The sequence below is a fragment of the Ursus americanus genome, chromosome 5, assembly GCF_024610735.1.
Source record: "Ursus americanus isolate L20-20 chromosome 5, mUrsAme1.1.p, whole genome shotgun sequence".
Classification (NCBI taxonomy): domain Eukaryota; kingdom Metazoa; phylum Chordata; class Mammalia; order Carnivora; family Ursidae; genus Ursus; species Ursus americanus.
The window spans coordinates 26,384,971-26,399,607 of NC_142131.1; the positions used below are offsets into that span (position 1 = coordinate 26,384,971).

General features: G+C 42.9%; 1 protein-coding gene across 4 annotated transcripts in view; it reads right to left on the reverse strand.

Annotated features, from left to right (window-relative positions):
- Positions 1-5,139: 5,139 nt before the first annotated feature.
- RASGRF2 (Ras protein specific guanine nucleotide releasing factor 2) overlaps positions 5,140-14,637 on the reverse strand; it is a 231,173-nt gene continuing 221,675 nt past the window's right edge. For 2 of the 4 annotated variants that reach the window (XM_087862029.1, XM_045796369.2), the window contains 4 exons: positions 11,576-11,655; positions 10,520-10,637; positions 9,871-9,939; positions 5,140-6,732 (listed from right to left, as the gene is read on the reverse strand). In XM_087862029.1, the coding sequence (XP_087718155.1) occupies positions 6,640-6,732; positions 9,871-9,939; positions 10,520-10,637; positions 11,576-11,655 (360 nt within the window). In that variant the 3' untranslated portion in view covers positions 5,140-6,639. Of the gene's footprint in view, positions 6,733-6,971; positions 7,876-9,870; positions 9,940-10,519; positions 10,638-11,575; positions 11,656-14,637 lie in introns of those variants that run through there. The other 2 variants (XM_045796370.2, XM_087862028.1) reach the window with 2 other exon arrangements.

Here is a 14,637-nt window from a genome sequence, read left to right on the forward strand (position 1 = left end):
TCAATCCGCACCGGTTTAATGGTATCACCCAGGAGGCCCTGCAGGCCACATCCCTGCTTAAAAATAGCCCTCCTTGGGACATGCGCCCCAAACCAGAAAGGTTGACTGTAAATAGCAGTGACCCACGAGGACTTGGGCCGCAGCCCTGACATTTCAGAGGGAGCTGCCTGGGTCTCTGGTGGCGGTCACGTACCTAGCCTGTATGGCCAGGTGCACATCACCAGCTGGTTCCTTTCCCTTTTTTTCTCAGGGTCCAACCCAGACAGGGGGTAGAGCCCAGAAATAACCTCCCACCTGTACCACAGGTGGTTCTCTTTCTGAGTTTCTACTTCTTTTAATTAGGACCCAAAGCAAAAATAAATAGGTTACCTTTGCATGGGGTTACTGGCTGGGAGGGTGCATGAGGGGACCTTCTGGGGTCTGGGAAGTTTCCTGATTTGGGGGTGATTGTATGGGTGCCTACATGTGTAAAAATTCGTCAAGCTGTGTACACAGGATTCAAGCACCTTACTGTGTATTGGTCATACATCAGTTAATATATATGCTATCATTTTGACCTTACACTGAATCAAAATTTTTACAAAACGATACTTACCTGTCTACATATGATATACCCTGATATTTTCTAGGCTCTTCTATGTTATTTCATTAAAACATTTGCAGACTGGGACCAACCAAACTGATTGCATGATCTTCTAGAGAGTTGGGAGTTCCCAGTTTGCACGTTCTCTCATAATGGACCATGGTCTCTCCAGCCCCTGGGGGGCTCCCCCAGCAGAACGGGCAGCAAGCTGGAGGTCTCTGGGGCTGAAGAGCTGTTCAGTAGGCTGGGCTCTGTGGGCTGGGGTTAGGGGTAAGGTGGCGGGGGGCGGGGGAGTTTAGGATTATTTCTTCCTAAAATGGCACTTTTGTGGGCACACCGTTTCCAGGCATTTCAGGCACCAGTTGAAATAAATTCAGTGACCCTGAAGGAACCCAGATCCCTGACCCAGAAGATGATCAGGCTTTGGTGAGCATGGAGATGTAGAGATTAAAGAACAGCAGTTACAATGAGAAACTCCTCTTCTTTTTCTTTTTTCCCCAATTCCTTACTAATGGACATTTAGTGCTCCCCACTCCTCAAGACGCCCCTCTTACCGCAAGCCCTCATCTTTTACAGGGTCATTTTACAGAAGTTAGTAAGGTCAGAAGAGAAGTGGGCACATTGCTGAGAAAAGCGGGCACTGCTTTTCTTTGGGGGACCTGGCCATCTTGAACCTTATGACAGGGGTGGCAACCTCTATGAGTGACTCAGCCTGATTCCACAGTTCCAAAAATCCTTCAAACACAATCCCTGTCGTATGCCATTTATTGCTTTCTCATCGCTGCCAACTCCCTTCCAAGTTCGGGGGCTCTCTCCACACCTAGTAGCCAATGTGGCCACGTGGCTGGCTCTTGCTGTGCGGACAGGAACGGAAGTGAGGCGTGCAGCTGCCACATCACTTGCTTTAGGGAAACTCTGTCCTGGGCTTACTCTCTTTCCCATTCCCGAGTCCAGCTGGAGTCTGGATGTGGTGGCAGGCAAGGGCAATGCTGTGTGGGATGGCCAACCCATCACATGAGAAGAACCTGGGCTCTTGAATGCCCACCAGCCTGATTGCTCATTTCAGAATTGGGAAGGGAAGCCAAGGAAATAGGAGACACCCAAATTCTTCCTTCCCTCAGTTCTCACTTGTGCGCGACTGAGAGCTGCACCATGCTCTCTTCAGCTCGAAATGTTATCACGACTTCATCTACTTGACAAAAGAGTATTTTTATATGTGTTATTCCATGTAGCCATTGAAGTAATTCTAAGACAGATACACGTCTTATTTCATAGGTGAGGAACTTGGTCTCAGATGGCTCAGGAGCCCATCCGAGGTCGGAGTGATGGCCGGGCCAGGTCGCCTGAGCACTCAGCCTGTTCATGAGTGTTGAGTCGCCATTAGATGAACCGAGCTGTTTGGGTAGTAATGAGTTCTGTGTGCCTGGGGGTGTTCAAAGGTGGTCAAACGTGGGCTGGGGATGTCACAGGAAAGATTTAAGCACTGGAAAGACAGTGGGGCTTGATGGCCCTTGATATTTTTTCTGAGGTTCCCCCGAATTCTCTGATATTTTAGTGCCTGCAACACAGGCTTCTTCCAAACTTTATTTTTCTCCCGAACTTTAGAAGTAAATGATTATCTGAAGAAGCCCATTGCTAACAAAGAACACGAGGTAGAAAAATGCAAAAAGAATCAATGAAGAGACTAATGAGATTTTTGAGAATCAAGAAAGGCAAAATTTAATTTGCATATAGGTATAACCCACACCCCACCTGGCAAGTGTTAGGCTACGGCACAAACCCCTCTGTCAGAGTCACAAACGTCAGCAGATTTGCAAAGTTACTGGACACAAAGGTTACACTTCTCAGAGTAACACACGGGTCTGTCCATCACACACACACACACACACACACACACACACATAACAAAGAAATACATTTAAATAATTCTCTGCCAAAGAGAGATGAGGATGGTAATCACGTTACCTCACATTTGGACCGCACTTTACAGTTTACAATCGCACCCATTTTGTGCTGACGACAGCCCTGTGAGGTAGGCAGCACGGGAATTACAATTAGTTCCATTTTGCAGATGAGGGAACGGGCTCAAGGGGCTTTTAGCACGGCCTGCGGCTTCCCAGCTCGCAGGTGGACGTCCGGGCCTCGGGCTCAGCGCCAGGACGCCTCAGCCGGCTCCTTCACAACTGCCTTTCTAGGGGAAAAACGAAATGGGTTGTGCAAAAGACAGTGGTTCAACATCAAGGAGAACTCTTCTTTTCCTTGGGCAGATGAGATCAAGTACAATCAACCCTAACGTTGATGTCAGGCTGTGTGGCGGCCAAGAGGAGTGATTTTCTCAATCACCCCTGCGTTTATAACTACAACAGAATGGTTGTTTTCTACTCTAGCTCTGCCCTGCCTTGATTTTAAGTCACTCACAGCCACGGGAAAAAATGACACTGTGATTAGATTTCATTGACTCGAGTCTTATTCTCAGGATGCACGTAGTGGCGTCTGTAATCAAGTCATCAGCTCCACTTACAATCTGCTGTCTTACTGAAATGAAAATGAATCACATTCCCTTATTCCTTCTGGCTGTGGACATTAGTCTGGCTCTATTCTTTAGCCATAAATAATATATAACTTATTCCACCATGTAATATATATCCCATATATAGTATATCCTATTTCAATAGCAGTAAAAATGATAAACTTCACAGGCTGGATTAAAAAAAATCTTTAAAGCAAAGACAAAGATTTTTTTCCCCAGGGGGGATAAAATCAAACTTTGCAAAGAAAAGCTAACTAAAATCCTTTATTTCAAAATAAAAGTTATTCTGGAGGGGGGAATAACCCCTCTATTGCATTACTTTTTTAGTTAAGAATTTAAAAAGCGGCTCCATCATTGCCGACCCAAGGTTTTGTCTTAATACGGGGAGAGAAGACGTGCTGGCCCGTTATCATATACTCTAAATGGGAATGTAATGGGTTTTTTTCTTCCAAGTTATTCAGTATCTATGAGTTTCATCTGTTTTTAAGCAGTACTTTAAGATACATGAAATCTAACAAACGCTAATGGGGGCTTTGTGGGAGAGCCACTTGAAATATTGCAACAGTAGTCAAAAATTCTCTCTTTAAATTCCTTCAGAGAAACACTAAGGAAAAGTGACAATATTCTACTTCGTGCCTAAACCTGTCACATAATATACTGGCTTAAGTAAGAGATTTGTCCCTGCAGCAAAACTGGATGTCTTAGTTAATAACCAAAGGCATCCCCTCAAAGTCCCAAGATGATTTCATTGACAATACAGAAGGTGGGTATTCATCCGAAAGCATGAAATTGGCTTTTACTTCTGATTTTCTAGGTTAATTTTGCAATAATACAAGTATTTGCTATTTGGTTGTTAGAAGCTGACCTGCCTTCTACTCTCAGAAGTGGGTCTCGTATAATGGAATACAGGCAGACACAGCTGGGAGTGCACAGTCCAGCAGTAAATAGGAACGTGAAAGGCAGAAGAGGATGGGTGCTTTAGCCATCAGAAGCCCTACAGATTGCTCTTGGCGATTTTAAATGTGGCCAAACGGAGTTTTTTTAAATGCACATTCTTATCCCAGATGGTCCAGAAATGGTGCAGATCATCAAAAGGAGCTCCCTTGGAGGTAGAGTTCTCTCTTTTTGCAGTTCCAGCAAGGTTTCAGGCTCTAGTAAGCAGGAAGAGCTAGACTCTAATAAGCAGGAAGAGCTTGCTACTCAAGGAAACGCTAAAGGTCACCATAGCAATCGACGGTGCCGGTAGCTGACCACTGGGGGGCGCTTCCAACACTCTGCAGGAAACAGGCGAGAAAGCTTTGTCTCTAGTTGAGGAAACCCTGGCTCTCCAAAAGGGGAGGAGCATTTGGAAACTCCTCTATCTCTCATTTTTCTTTAGTAAGAAGGGCTGCAGTGCCTCTGGAACAATTGGGTCAGAGAAATAAGGGTCCACACACAGAATGACGTCTTCCCCTCTGGAAGACTTTGGGGACCTCAAAGCAGAGCACAGGGACCTTTCCACATGTTGTTTTGCCTGAAACTACTATGTGTGTGGCCCTGCCACTGATTTTTCCTGGTTTTAGTCCACCTTCCAAGACTATGTTTTTAAGCCAAGGAAGTTAAGCTTCATTTTCCTTTTCTTCGGCAAGACCTTGAGATGCTTGGTGAAGCTGACGTATATTAGTTCAAACCCTCAGTATGTGAGCACTGAGAAATAAATTGCAAGTTATGCATCATTAGGATCCAAACAACCCATGCTTCTTATCATGCGTCAAGAGGCATCAACCTCTTATTTGAAACTAAACAGAACAAGCAACTTCTTAAAAAAAGAAAAAGAAAGCATTCATATGTAACCCTCCTTGGGTTTAGTGCTACACTGTTGGCTAATATGAGCTATTGAAAATATTTTTGGAATGGTCTTCAAATATTATCAATATTTTCTTTTACTTACTTGGCATTTCACTATATAGTTATGTACAGAGATGGCCCTTACCATGCAGGAAAATATACATTCTCCACTTCCATGATTCATTATCAACACTAGTGCCTCCACCGGGCCTTATGAGCCAGCAAGTTGAATTTATTAGTCAGCCATTAGTTCTAACAAGATAATTAAAGTGCAAAGAAGGAGGGAAAACAGCTAGACAGATCAATTTTTTCAATGTCAGCATCAATATACTTCATGCCTTAAGAGGAATCATCAAGCACGATAGGCTCAGGTAACAATAACTGCATGTTTCCTCTTTCTTCTTTTAAAGCAGAGCTCTCCCTGAGAAGAGAAGAGGGAGGTAAACGTGAGATAGCCCTATTTCTTCAACAACCACCAATCTTAGGAAAAGGAAGGTCACTTCCCCAGCACAGGGGAGCAGGACTAACCCCTGCAGTTAGTCTTCGGAGAGAAGAGCTGTTGAGTGGTTGGTCCCATCTCCCATACACGTAGAATATTTTCACTCATAAATACCCCAAACTTTAAAAACAAAGATGACCAGGGAAGGACTGTCTACCAACAGCACACAGACGTGTGGGTTTTAAAAAGAACATCCCATTAAACAACATTTTTAAAAATACAACCAGTATTCATAGCGTAAAAATGGTTCGCGTAAATCGGAAAAAAATTCCCACATTCCCGTAGGGAAGGTGGAGGGGAAGGAGCACGGCAAGGTGCAGAGATGATTTTTAAGTACGTCTGATCACTCAGCCTAAAACCCCGTGGCAGTTTGTGACCCTCTGTCCCATTCCACAGTTCTGAGGGTGAGGCGCACGGACACATTTCCGCAGACTCTGCACCTGTCTCTCTGACGGCACTGGCTTCTCAGGCACCACAGCCTCAGAAAAAGCCCCTAGTCCACCTGAAGTCAGCCCCTGGCTGCAATCCCCTGGGGCAAAGGTCTTCATGTCTTTCCCGTCCTGTTGCTTAAAGACCAAAAAAGCAGTTTCAGAACATGCCATCGCTCCAGCGTAAATATTGAGAATGTACTAAAACCATGCACATGCTGTGGACTGACATTGTTTATGTGGCGGCCCGTCCCTACAGAGGAAGCCTCGGCTTTTCTGGAAGCTTGTGATACAGAAAAATAGGACAGAGGCAGTGATAAACCCCAAGAGAAGACTGGTTAGGTGTGTACCCAGGCCAGTAAAGTGGCAGACAGCTCAGGCCTTTCCCATGATCCTCGTCCGTGAGTTCTAACAGAGCACGGGCACACTTTCCAATCGACCTTCTTACCTGCTTCACTGAAATGGCTACCAGCATCTCCTATATTACATTCCCTTATGAAAAACGCACCATCAGCTCTACCAAGGATCGATCTTTTCGCCTTCCCACCCCAAGTCTGAAAGCATCTGTCTTTGACCCCAAACAGCTGGGCTTCCTTGGCTGGAGAGAGCATTCCAGGTCTGTTCCGTCTTCTTCGGTGCACGGGGTGGGGGTGGGGGCCCGGCTTGGTCTCCATCCCCGGTCCTCACTGCACTGTGGGAAGCATGGCATGCACAGTTCTGTCCGTCCCGCTTTCCATGAGAATTCCACAGACTCAGGGGCAAGGCCGGACCTTCAAGCAGGGAGCCGAGGTTCAATTTTTAGTGACAGATCATACAGCGTATCTTCATCTATGATGAGGGCTTTGTCAAGCAGGTACTGAGTGACCTGGAGGAACAGGGAGATCCTAGCTTTGGGTTCTTTCAGAACACGAGTACGTACATTTTCTGAATGGAAGCTGACACGACTCAACATTTTCTCTTGAATGTTTAAAAATGTTATATCATTGTTTAAACATCATGAATATATTCTCATTGTAAAAAAAGAAAAGAAAAAAGAAAAAAGAAAAGAAAAGAAAAGAAAAGAAAAGAAAAGAAAAGAAAAGAAAAGAAAAGAAAGAAGGAAGAAAATCACACATTTCCAGTCCTCTCCCAGCTCCTCACCCCAGGCACATCTCTGAAGAGGCATGACTGCTATCATTTGGTTTGTATTCTCCAGAACGTTCTGTCTTACATGTCCTCATAGAAATCTTTTCTTCCCTTATAATTCTCCGGTACATCATACTCTGCTTTCGTCTCTTTGGTGGAAGTCAGGGAGAGCTCCCCATGTCAGAACGCGAACTGCTGTACACCATTAACATGTGAGCTATCAGAGTTATTTAACAATCTCTTACTGATGGGTGCTTAGCTGCTGTCAATATTTCACTATTACACAAAGTGACAGTGAAATCCTTGTTTGCACGTTTGCTTAGTGGTCACATGGGAATGTTCCTTTGGGGATGGACACAAGAAGTGAAATAAAAGGAAATGACATAAAATAAACATGTTGGGGCCTGGAGTATTTCTGTGGAAATATTTAATTTTATTGAGATATAACTTACATAAGAAAAATTAACAGTTCGATCTGCTTTAGCCTATTTATTCGGTTCAGGACCGTCCCTACCCCAGGAAGTTCCCGCATTCAGCTGCCCAGTCAGCCTGCTCCCAGGAGTGGCCCCTGCTATGATTTCTAGCCCCACGCATTCGTTTCGTCCACTCGAGAACTTGACGGAAGTGGAAGCGCACGGCACGTACTTGGGTGTCTAGCTCCTTTCGCTCAGCGTAATGTTTTGAGGTCCTTCCATGTTGTGGCGTAGATCACCAGCCTGCCCTGTCACTGTGGAGTGGTGCTGCGTCATAGACACCACGTTTGTGGTTCCACTCGTCTATGTATCATGGGCTCTTTCCAGTTTGGGGCGATTATTAAGAAATGCTATGAACATTTTCTGCAAGACTTTCAGGGGGCATATTTTCATTTGCCCCTGGAAAATACCTAGGAGAGAAATTCCTGAGTCATAAGGTAGACGCGTATTTAATGCTTGAAGAAATATCCACACCACACAGTCTTCTAAAGAGGACGAACCATGTTATCCTCACCAGCAAAGCAGAAGACTTGTGGTTGCTCAGTTCATCAACTTTTAATCTCAACAGGTGATGGAAAATAACCTCTAAAACCACTGTGCCTACAGTATGAGAGTACCTGGCATCCCACACTCTAACTAGGGGTTGATAGTACCAGCATTTTCCAATTTGGTTTCTCTGTAAGGGGAAAACGATGTCTCATTTAATTTGCATTTTTTTCCTTCCCACTAGTGAAGCTGAGCATTTTAAAAATATTTACTGGCCAATTTTGTTGCTTATTCTGTGAGTTACCTCACCTGTTTAAAGCTTTGTCGATTTTTCTATTGAGTTGTTTATACTTTTCTTATAGACTAATAGGAATATTTTTATTCTGTCCCTTTGTTTTGCACGTTACAAATATCATCTCCTAGGGGCGCCTGGGTGGCTCAGTTGGTTAAGCGTCTGACTCTTGATTTCCGCTCAGGTTGTGACCTCAGGGTCATGAGACTGAGCCCCTTGTCAGGCTCCATGCTAGGTGTGGAGCCTGCTTGAGATTTTCTCTCTCTCCCTCTCTTTCTGCCACTCCACCCTGCCTCCCCACCCCCCGCTTTCTTTCACGTGTGCTCTCACTCAAAAGAAAATTAAAAAAAAAATCACCTCCTAGTCTACTGGTTTTATTTTTGCTTTTTAAATAATTGCATTTTGTCTTATAGACGTTTTTAATTTTGACGCAGCAAACTTAAGCTTATCTTTTACAGCTTATACATTCTCTGCTTAAAAAGGTCTTTCAAATCTAAAGGTTGTGGATATTTTGTACTATATTTTATTCAAATAATTTAATATTTCTTTTTATATTTAGGTAATGAACTCATGAGGATTTTTTTTTTTTTTTTTGTGAATTCTATCAGATGGAGAGCCAAAATTCCTATTCCCTTTACGTGACTGGTCAATTTCTTTCTGGCACTATCTTTAGATGCCTCCTTTATTCCGTATCAGATTTTCATATAGACAAAATCTGCATCTGGACTGTATCCCACGCCACTGAATTTGTATTCCTATGCCAATGTAGTCCTGCTTTATTCATTATAGTTTTAGGGTATGTATCTATATCTGGTAGGGAAAGCTCTTGCTTACTCTTCTTATTTTTCAAAAAAATCCATCTGGGTTTTTGTTTTTGTTGTTGTTGTTGTTGTTGCCTATCTAAGCTTCCTTATGAATTTCATGATAAGTTTATCAAGTTCCATGAAATAATAAGGAAAAAGAGACTGTGAGTTTTATGGGAATCTTCTGTACTACCTTCTCAATTTTTCTGTAAAGTTAAAATGATTCTAAAAAACATCTATTTAAAAATGAAGAAAGAAAGAGAGAGAGAATGAGAGAAAGAAAGAGAGAAAGAAAGACCAGTTGTGACTGGGATGGAGGAAGAAAGGGGGTATATGATGTGAGATGAATTTTGAAAGATGAGGAGGGGCCTTGTAATGTAAGACTTATTGGACACATCAAGACTTTTTCTTTCTTTATCCGAAGAGCAATGAAAAACCTATAAAATATTTTACACAAGGGACAAACATATCTTACTTTGTGTTCCAGAGAGTTCTATCTGGCTGCAATTTGTAGAATGGATTTTGCATTCTAGAGTGAATGCAAGTTGACCAGGTAACGGATATTGGTAGCTTGGGTCAGGATGGTAATGGTGTAGACAGATTTATGAGAAATAGAGAGTATACAATCGATAGAACTTGATAAATTGACGTTCCTTTCGCCTTCTTTCTTTTTTTCTTAATTAGAGTTGCCAAAGAGTTGTCTATTTTATTGGTCTTTTCTGTGAGTCAGCTTTTGATATTATTGATCAACTTCACCACTGTTTCTAATTCATTAATGTCCACTTTCTTCTTTATTAATTTCCTTAACAACCACACAAAATTACCTTTGGCTGGTGGTCTATTCGATAGCAAGTCTGCTGGAATTGGCGTATCTCTCTGATGATGTGTGATATCTAAGAGGGAAACAATAACAACAAAAGCAAAGCGAAAGTATTTCCTTGTATTGCAACACATTCTTCCGGGCCCTACCCACAAGTCCTCAGGCACTTTCTCCAGCGAAGTGTCAGAGCCCTGCCCTATCATTTTCTGTGCCCAGCCAGGGCTTTCTTGCCCTGCAATGAGCCACGTGAAATGCAAACAGCAAGAAGATACTTCACAATTGGAGGAACAGCTGGCACTGGGTGACCTCAGGTTCCACAGGGGCAAGCGCTGGGTGTTATTGTCCTGGGGCTCCTTGTTCTAACTTGGTGCTCAGAACCTGGCTGTCCAGCAAGAAGCCTTCAGCATCTGTCTGTCACTGCTCTGTCTCAGAAAGTCATCCCTGGAGCTTCATTCCCCACCCCTTTGCCCAGACTGCATGCAAGCTGAAATACCCCCGCTGAAAATCGCTTCAATCAGCCACATCGGATATGAAACCCAGTGCTCCCCCACCTTCCACCCCAGAATGAAAAAGCAGTGAGCTCTGTGACTTAGCCTCTTTTCTCTAAGCCACTGAAGTCACTGAAACAGGCTAATGATGAAATTACCACCTACCATTCTCATCTTGGAGAAATTAACAAGGCCTTCCTCAGTAAAGTTTGGTGTTCCCTCTTCAATAAATGCCAGATCTGTCAGGTACATCCCCAGATAAGGAACGGCTGGGGGGTTACAGCTGCAAAACCAACAGACACCGTTCTCAAGCTCATTCACAAATAGCGACTCCCCTCCCGTGTTTAACAGGAAGCAACTGTGTGGCTTCAATCCTGAAGAATAGAGTCTTCTAATCCCATCTGCACAAGCACACTCATGGTATGAAGAGTTCTCAGTACAGCTCACAACAAACTGAATAGAAAATTACAGCCTATGTTTTTACAATGTGCTTGGGACAATGGCATGTTCAAACAACAGGATGTCTTATAGACAAACACAAAGCGTGTGCAGCAGTACTCGTCTGCAGTACTTGTAAACTGGCTGCGCTCTTCCAGGGAGCAAGAACATGGAGGGACCTTCAAGAACTAGATAGAAAAACCAATGTGATTAGAGCCTGTAAAGCTTGTTTTCTGCCTTCGTTACTATTTCAATGTTTTAGAAGGTATAGACCTAATGGACATCACCACTGCACTCTAAAGTGATGCCTTCTTTGTGTTTGTCCTTTGAGAAGGGACCTTGGTCTTCTCGGTGCCAAGAGTGAGGAGGACATGGCCTTTTGAACCAGAGAGAACTGGGTCTGAGCCCCAGCATGACCACTTGCTAAGTGATTCTGGGCAAACTCTGTGAACCACAGTCTCCTTATTGTGCTTAGATTAATAAATACCAAATCAAGAAACTTTTTATAGTAAAGGATGGTTTGAGTTTCGAGTACAGGATAGTGATATTTTCTCCTTATTTGGGATAGTCTGCATGCCACCAGTATGTCCACAGGACACCTACTGTATGCACAGTATTTCAAATGTAAAGAAAAATCAGGAAAATACCTAGATGATGGAAGTTGCTCCCCATTTGTTTTTCTTTTCAAAGCAAAGGAGGAGGTAGGCCACTATTTGTATACTATATACATTTTTAAAATATATTTCTGAATTATGCATAAGTTAATAATTAAGATAAACATACTTTTTAAGGGTTTCTCTGAGATTTTTAAATCTTCCTTCAGATGAAACAGTTTTCTGAAGCTTGTCCATGAGAGCTTTTGTCTGGAAAGAAACAAACAACTTAGCATGTCAGGAAAATACTCCTGTGGTTTGACAAGATGGGTAAGTTACCGAGAGATCCTCACTTCCCTTCCACACTGGCAGGTGCGGATACCTGTGTCTGACTGCTGTGATGTGAGATGCCTTTCAAAGAACAGACATGGGGTACTATGACTGAATTGATGTTTAAAAAAAAAAAAAGTGGAGAGGAGAAAGTGACTATACCGCTCTTCTAGCCAAAAAGAAGAAACTGTGTAGAAAAGAAAAGGTGCGATGCACAAGAAACTTAGGGACTTACAGAACTGAGAAAGCACATGTTGAATTAGGGGATCTTAAATGGGAGATCTCATGTCAGGTGGTTTTCACGGTGAATCTTTTTGGGTGTTAATCTCCAAACCTGATCCAAACACAGATTTGGTTGCTTGGCTATCTTCTGCTACAAACCTTTTATTTTGTGATCATCTTCCTCAACTTGTTAGAAAAGTAAAACTGACATTTACCAGGAAATAAAACTGTTGTTGACACTGATGCGGAGTTTCTCACATGGCCATGGGTGAATGGTAGGGCAGCCCTTGGGGATGATGGCCCACTCCTGGCAATACCCGTGCCCGGGCAGGATGGCAGGGAAAAGCACTTGGAATGCCCGGGTTGCGACTCCTCGGACTACTCTGTCTCAGTCCGGAGAAGAGCTGCACGATTTGCGAGAGCTTTCAGAATGACTCAAAGGGCTTCTTCCCCATCCTGGTTCCTGAGGACTCTGAGAGAAGATAGCCAGCATGGCCTGGGCAGGGATGGAGGGGGTGGGGAGACAAGATGGGGCTGGGTGTGCCTCCCGCCTGGTCCAGAGCTGGCCTTGGGCTGAAAGAAGCTGCACAAACACAGTCTGCCCTATAGCTGCAGACAAAATTTGGTGGGCTCCAGACTGCACGGTCTACCAGGCCTTCTGGATGTCTCCCAGCTACAGAGCAGACGGTGTGAAGAAAGAGTGTGAAGCAGGGCATATCTACAACCAGGCACCACCTCCTGTGACCAGACCGAGGTCCTGGGCCCAGGACAACAGACCATCACCCATTCTAAAGCCACTGTGAGTGACACATTCGTGTGACTGAAATGGTATATTCTACTTAATGCCTCTACAGGTAATATATTCAAATTTGAAAAAAATATTTCAACATCAGTCTTCTCACCCCTATTCTGTAGTCAGTTATCCCTAAAGCTGCAGCCTGTGGAAGACATGAGTATCACATAAGTCAACTACAGGGAAGGCCTAATGGTTTCTTTTCTTTTTTTTCTCAAGTTTTAATTTAAATGCCAGTTAGTTGACATTCAGTGAAGTATCAGTTTCAGGTGTAGAATTCAGTGATTCATCACTTACATACAATACCCGGGGCTCATCACAACAGGTAACGTCCTCAATGCCCATCACCTATTTAACCTATCCCCGACCTCCCCCAGCCCACCTCCCCCCCAGTAACCCTCAGTTGGTTCTCTACAGTTAAGAGTCTGTTTCCTGGTTTGCCTCTCTCTTATTTCCCCACCCTCTGTTCACCTGTTTTGTTTCTTAAATTCCACACATGAGTGAAATCATATGATATTTGTCTTCCTCTGACTTATTTTGCTTGGCATAACACTTTCTAGCTCCATCCATCTTGCAAATGGCAAGATTTCTTTCTTTTTTATGGCTAGTATTCCACTGTGTGTGTGTGTGTGTGTGTACACATCCCACATCTTTATTCATCAGTCAATGGACATTGGACTGTTTCCGTAATTTGGCTATTATTGATAATGCTGCTACAAACATCAGGGGGCATGTATCCCTTTGAATGGGGATTTTTACATCCTTTGGGTAAATACCTAGTAGTGCAATTGCTGGATCACAGGCCTAATGTTTTCTTAAAGAAGATTTAAGAATCCCTTGGTACCAACGTCAAATGAAAAAGGAAATAGGAGAAGGGAAATGAAAGAGAAGGCAGAGGAGTGACTTACTGACCTTGATGAAGTGTGACAATGTGTGTGACAGGATAATATGCTCTTTGTATCCAGTGCTCCATGGCTAAGGCTACCATTGCCTTAGAAGGAGGCAAAAGCCAGCCACGACAAGGGCATCAGTGTCCAGTTTTTAGATTCTGATACAGCTGTTTGAAGCCCATTTTAAAAACAGTATTTTAACACCCATTCATCATAAAAGCTATCAAAAAACTAGGAAGAGAGTAGTTTTCTCAATTTTATAAAAGCATTTACAAAACACCTATAGCTGGCACTAGCCTTAATGGTGAAAGACTGAATGCTTTCCCCACAAGATTGAGAACAAGGGAAGAATGTCCTTTCTCAGCACCCTTATTCAACATAGTATTGGAAGTTTAGCTAGAGCAATAAGGCAAGAAAAGGAAATACATGTGTATGAATTGGAAAGAAAGAAAGAAGATAGTTCCTATTTACAAATGACAACTGTCTGTGTAGAAAATCCCAGGGACTCTACAAAAAAGCTCCTGGAACTGATCAGTGAGCCCAGCAAGGCTGCAGATAGATGACCAACACAAAAAAATTCAATGACATTTGTACAAACTAACAATGTATGTGTGGAGACCAAAATTAAAAACCATAGTAACATTTAAAATTTCTCCAAAGAAAATGAATTATTTAGGCATAAATCTAAAAAATTTACACAGGACTTATATGCTCAAAATTTCAAAATGCTGATTTAAGAAAGCCTAAAGAAATGGAGAGACAGACTTTGTGGACTGGAAGACTCAACAGAGTAAAGATGTCAGTTCCCTCAAATTGACTGGCTTAATGAAATTCCAATAAAAATGTCAGTAAAGTTTTTTTAGACATAATTTTTTTACTAAAATTTATATGGAAAGTCGCAGGACCTAGGGTAGCTAAAATAACTTTGCAACAGAAGAATAAAGTGGGAGGGATATAAGGTAAAAAAAGGTAAAAAAAATCCAATTAAAAAATGAGCTGCAGACATTTCATTGAAGA